The sequence below is a fragment of the Erigeron canadensis genome, chromosome 1 (genome assembly GCF_010389155.1).
Source record: "Erigeron canadensis isolate Cc75 chromosome 1, C_canadensis_v1, whole genome shotgun sequence".
NCBI classification, from domain to species: Eukaryota; Viridiplantae; Streptophyta; class Magnoliopsida; order Asterales; family Asteraceae; genus Erigeron; species Erigeron canadensis.
This window is the reverse complement of record NC_057761.1, coordinates 51,297,690-51,304,511: the sequence shown is the minus strand read 5'-3', so window position 1 is coordinate 51,304,511 and position 6,822 is coordinate 51,297,690. Positions and strand designations below refer to the sequence as shown.

Sequence of the window (6,822 nt, the reverse complement as noted above, 5' to 3'; positions counted from 1 at the left end):
GTTCTGAATAAGAATAACTTCTAGTCATTACTCATGTGTACATTGAATCCTCAAATTAACATCTAATCTATACTTTAAAAGTTATAGCCTTTCTATTTTTGAAAATATTAAAAGTTATTATATGCGATATGACATAAATCAATATTTTCTTTATTTGCTAATTTAAATATCACCATTAATATACCTAAAGTATACTTAATGACATAAATTACACCATCAGTCTCTCAAATATTAAAATAACTACATTGACCATTATATTAATTACATTTACATCAATAGCTTACGCTACCCTACGTTACCATCACCAGTCATCGTCGCCGCCGTATTACGCGAACCCTATGATAGTACTCACAATGTTGATAGTATTATTCTCAAAATCAAATGCATATATTTACACATGTACAAGTAAATAAAAAATGTCCACAACAATATTATCGCGTCACTTTTTAAAATGCCACCGTATTTTTTTTATAATGCTACATGTTAGGTTTTGGTTAGGTAAAAATTTTATATAATTTGGAATTTTATATATACAGAGTAATTTATATAGTTATAAAATTTTATATGGATAACTTTGCGAAATTCATATTTTATCAAAAATTACTTAAAATAATTTTCTTCAAAACTATACATGGATTTGGAAGACCGTGAATATAAAAAAAATTAACTAATATAAATTTTATTGAGCAATTTTTTAGTTTTTCTAATATATTTCTTGGATTTTATTATGTAGTGTATCTGTATTTTATTTATATTTTTTTATGTTTGATTTTACTATATAGACAAACAAACTTGGATAAACATCGAAATTTAACACAATTGTCTTTCACTAATACTGTATTAAGTTTAAAGTTTAGTACCGGCCAAATGTGTTTAGCTTATGCGCAATGATCAATTGATTAATTTACCCACAATGTTGAAAGTTGAATATCATAGGGGATAAATTATAATAATGCACACTCAATCATATTGTATATCTGGGTGTGAAAAAAATATTAACCACATGCCACACCTAATTTGTATGATAGTATATGATATTAAATTATTGTACCATTTGACAAAATGTGGAGTATTTCTTTTAGCGCCTTCTAATTATTTATTTATACAGTGTGAAATAAGTACAATATTATTAATTAAGAATCATACAAGCCATGCATAATTTACATGCTAACAAAATGATGAAAAGATGGTATAATAAACAGAGTTAGAGAAAAGGGTGAGAAGAAAGAAATTAAATACATTGTGATTTTGTGTTTCCATGTTATGAGGCCGCTACTTCACGTTTTTTAATAAAACGAGATATATCACCCGGGCGTTGCCCCGAGAGATATTATATTTATTGTATTTCATACGAGGTAAAATTTATAACATGTTTTTAGAAACATTATATAGTTTGAATAACTGAGTTGATATTGATCTTTTAATAAATAAGCTATTATTAAGCAAAGAAATTTGGCAATATAAATCATAAACTAAAATAAATCTAAAACTAATAAGTATTACAAATTAATAGTCGGAAATGATTACGTGTATATATCTGAAGCGTACCTACTACTGTTACTTATAGTTTACTTATATAGAACGTAATAGTTTACGTCTAATAAGATGAGATAATCTTAAAAATGTAACAAACTAAGAAAAATGAAACTCCGTAATATACAATTAAAATAAGTCATCTTTGGAAACAATTTAAAAGATCAAACAAAACATAAGGGCCAAAACAAACTAAATATGTTCGGCCTAAAATTAAAAAACTAAAAGTGGACCCAGATAAAAATAAAGTTGGGCTGTTAGTCAAGCCCAAATTTAAAAAACTAAAAACAGACCCAAATGAAATGAATGGCCCATTAAGAAAATGAAACCAGGCCAAAAAAAATAAAAGTGGCCCGATACTATTCTTTACACGCAAACCAAAGATTTGTTTTTAATATATATACTAATTTGCTAGTTATTGCATTAAGTATGCCATGTCACCACGTGATTATTTGGGATTGTGGTCTGTGGTGTGACTGGTGTCCGTGTGGATGGGATACATTTGGCTATGATAAACCAAGAAAAAATTGTACGTATAAACACCGATCTTCGTGATTTTACAAATTTTTCAAGCAAAGTTTGTATAAACACCACTTACTTCGAAACTGTTCGTATCCATACAAAATTTTCTATAAGCCTTTCGATAAACCAACAGGCAACGGGGATGGAATAAAAATGGGCTAATCTTTATCTTAAAAACGGGTTCATTTGTTATGGGATGATGGGCTGTGATGGAAAAACTGATTTAACAAATTATAGGACTCTATACTTAATTAATTAAATAAACAAGGAAAAATTGGGGAGGAAAAAGGAAATTGTTATACATTCATTTCTTTTTCGTGGCATTATAGGAAAATATTTTTAGTTTTTTTTTTCTTCCTGTGAATCCTTCCAAAAATCATACGAATTTTGCTTAATAGCTTATATCTTAGAATTTCGCCATGTACCAAAAAGGTAGATCGTTCTTTTAGGCCCTTGCCAACAGTGCGTCGACGGCCTCGTCGACCCACCCGTCTATGAGGAAGCTATTGGGAGCGATCTTGTCGATGGGGTTGTCATAGATGACCGTCGGTGGGTGGATGAGAGTCGACAAAAAGGAGAGCATGCGTGTGGATCAGCAGCAACGTTGAGTTTTTTTTCTTTTAAATGGCTAAAACTAATAAAATTTAAAAAATTACCTTATTTAATCCACCGCGTATTCAACCATTCTCATTCATTTCATTTCATTAAAAAATTATATAAAATCGCACACTTTTTCAAAAACAAATTACCATCTCCTAAACTAAACACGTCGACTTTCGACAAAGATTCAACTTCATACATTCGTAAGTATACTATAGATCCTGAAATGTTGAACACATTTCTTGCTTTTTTTAGAAGATGAAGAAAGGGAAGCCTAACATTGAATAGATCCCATCAAACGTATCTTGTACGCTTGTGTGATTTTGCACAACATGATCATTGAATATAACACTTGTGCAATCAATCTTTTAGATTTGGAGTTAATTCCACCTACAAGGCCAATACGTACGTGGAAGGAATAAGTTGGAACACAGACACAATTACGTATGATGAAGGAGTTACGTGATAAAACAATGCACAATTGTCTTTGAGGCATTCTAGTCGAACACATTTAAAACTTACCAAAAAATCAATGTGAATGTTGAATTAGTTATTTCCCAATAATGTAAGACTTCTTTTTTTAAATGTAATGTGTTTTTTAAATGTTCATTGTAACGTAGTTTATATTAATGTAATGGTTAATTTTAAATTAAAGTAAGTTTTATTTATTTTAAGTGAATATAAAATAAAAATAAAATACGTTAAGGAAGAGATGAAAAAGAAGTGTTATTGGTAATGGGTATGGAAGAGGTTAATAAGAAAAAAAAATTGATGTAACAATAAAAAAAAAATGAGGAATAGCCTCTACTGAGAATGGCCTTAGAACGTCTCTTTGAATTATTACTAATCAAACCTACACAAACATTCATATATATACAACTCAATTACCATACTGTTGTAGAAAACATATTGTCATTTGGATAGGCTATGTTGTCGTATTTTACTATTCATGATGGCAAACTCGTTATTATGTTCAAACTTTTGGGCCATATAAATATAGAACAACACATATAAGCAAGTTTAGCTACCAAACAAAAATATATTTCCAATTCATGAAATCGATTTATACGTATTTGATTATCTACCTTTTAATTTGTCTTTAAACATTAAGAAAAAATGTAACTGTTCAGTGTCGTCTTCTGTGGGTTTTGAGCCCCAACACCTCGATGGTGTATAGGGGAGGTTAAGATGTAGGCAGACCTTACCTCAACCTAAGTAGAGAGGCTGTTTTCAGTTTCTACTGAAATGGTAAAAAAAGCCCTCTAACCTTTGCATAGGATAAGGATCGAACTCATGACCTCTGTCTCGAGAGGCAAGGGTGTTTACCACTGATCCAACCATACTGCTTTGTCTTTAAACATTAAGAGCTTGTATTATTCTTCTAAAAAAATCATTAAAAGGGTTTTTTTTTATAAAGTTAGTTTCGATTCAGATGTGCTGGAGACAATTTTAACCAACAAATCGTTGGACTTCCACTCCCTACTCATGGAAAATACCTTGAGATGAGAAACCCAAGACTTAAACCCGACACCTTGGGGAAAACTCACCTCCGGGACCCACATAGTGGATTTAGAAGATAACCCTGATCAATCTACCTAAATGGAGTTGGTTAGTAATTGTTGTTTTAACCCAACAAAATTCATGATTAAATTATCTATAATATACTCGTATAAATTTACACTTCGCCAAAATTAATGTTTGAAAAATTGTTATTACATGTTCTAATTCAACAACAGATTCTTATTGTTGGTTGTTTATATATTCGACAAAGACTATTCAACACAAATTTTATACATATAATTTGTTGTTAACAAAAACCAAACATGACAAATTAACGCAGCGAAGCGCGGGCTATAATTCTGTTTTCGTCCAAAAAGGCTTCTCACGCTTTCGGGTACCCACATTTTCATGAACGAGTTTCAGGCGCGTAGCCCACCTTCCATCCATGCGCATCAGGAGCAAGTGGAGCCTTTTTGGTGAAATTTTCGTAATTTTGTTCGTTATATATCCGATTATGGGCGGACGTATACTTCACATATTTGAAAAGCAAAGTTAATTTTCAGATTTGGAAAATTAATGATGATTAATCTACAATATGGTTGTTGGGTGTTTTCACTGTATGTGTTATATTTGAAAAGCAAAGTTTTTAGATTTGAAAAATCTCCTACAATATTGGTTGTTGGGTGTTTTCATCGCTGTATATGTAATGTAGCATCAGTTAAAAAGTGATCGATCATCCATGACTTTAGATCACGAGTGTACATATATTGTGGCATTCATGCACAAATAAAACCATCTCCCATACTAACCATATATAGAAGAGTTCTGTGAGTCAATTTTTTGATCAAAGAAATTAATATATATACTTCTCAAGGAGCCAAATATTGATAATTATATCATTTTTCATTTGGTCGATACGATTAAAATATTCAATTTGGTCGATACGATTAAAATATTCAAACCCGTGGGGTCAATGATTTCAATCTGACAACTAACTACTTCTCCCTTTAGCTAAAGCAAAAGATTTGTTTAATATTTTCTAGTTGCCATAAGAGACTTCAACTGCTTGTCTGCTATATCTTATATGATGACATGCGATGGCTCTATTTTTTAGTTATATACTCGAAAAATACTAGTTTATTCAAAGTAATATATATAATCAGCAAACCGTAAAATATTGGCATGCTACTTCTGCAAATACAATACAATAGTTACATATATTCATGCACAAAATCTCATAACAATAAATATATTCATGTTAAATTAGTAATAAAAACAATACCATGAATACGAAATACTTAGCACATCATCCAAAATATTGTTTGATATCTCATACGTACCAAAAAGAAAACATATAACATCTTATTATTTCATAATTTGTTCAAGATATACTTAATAAATAATAATATAATCTTTACGCATATGTTTTAAGCAACCGCGACAGAATTAAGAGGTTTGGGATGACGAAAAGATTTCATCGGACTCGGAAAATACCAGCCTTTAGGCTTTGAACTCCCCGGGACTAATCCGTTACCACCTCCAACCGCCACGGATCGCGTTCTCAACATCATTGGAGAGTTATTCGTATCTTCAATTTTAGAATTCGTCAAACCAAAATCGTTACCACTTCCAACCGCTACTGACCTATTCCTCGTCATCATAGGACTATTATTATTATTTACATCTTTAGTAGTAGTATCAAAGTTGTTCTTTACAGCTTTTTTCTCTATTATATCGTGTTGATGTGTATCGGGCTTTTTACTCTTTTGAAGCATAAACATAGACCGAAAACTTATTTTACTACTTTTGTGAACCTTTTGTGGCACATGATCAACCACTACTGGCTGCTTATCACTACTAATTTCGGCCGCAACAACATGAGCTACGACGTTACCGTGATGATGTAGCTCATTAATATTGACTTGGTTTCCAACATACCTAGATCTTGACCTTAGAAAAGGAATTGCAACAGATCTTGATTTCCTTAAAACGGGATCCGATTGATCTAGAGGATTATTAGTTGTCGATGATGATCCATTCTGAGAAGATGAGGTGGTGAAATCATGACGGCTGCCTCCACGAGAGAACGAAAAGAGAGAAAACGACGAAGAGGACGAAGAAGACGACGAGGAAGCTGATTCGAGAGGAGGTGGGCAAGACGGACAAGGCAAAGCAACCGCACAATTAGGGCAAAGTGTAACTAGACGATCACGTAGACATTTAGGACATATACCGCTTTTTCGACGTCTAGATGGATGCTTAGAACACTTGTATATTTGTGCTTCATCAACAAACTCCATATATGGCCGAGTGTTTTTTTATTGCTGTTTTTGTTGTTGGATTTGTTGTAACGGCTTTTTGATTTGGTCCCTAGAAATTATATATGTGATGGATGATGTGAATATATGAGGGTTGGAGGTAGTTATATAGGAATTTGGTGGTGATATTTTAGAGTTGTAGGAGATCGTGGTTATTTTATTATACTCGATCCGTATTATTATAGATGGAAAATGATATCAAAAGTGAGCAACGTTTGGTGGACCAAATATTTTAAATAGCGTGTTAAATGGTTTTTTGTTGATGGTAAAGTTGGTTAAGGTATGTGATTAATTTGTTTCAATATTTACATGTGATGGTACTCTGTTTATGATTTTAGTGTTTTTATAA

General features: G+C 31.7%; 1 protein-coding gene across 1 annotated transcript; it reads right to left on the bottom strand.

The window, feature by feature from the left end:
- Positions 1-5,461: 5,461 nt before the first annotated feature.
- Positions 5,462-6,585, bottom strand: LOC122585109. Its single transcript, XM_043757207.1, has one exon. The coding sequence runs from the start codon at positions 6,453-6,455 to the stop codon at positions 5,583-5,585; it is 873 nt and encodes a 290-aa protein (XP_043613142.1). The 5' UTR covers positions 6,456-6,585; the 3' UTR covers positions 5,462-5,582.
- Positions 6,586-6,822: the final 237 nt, after the last annotated feature.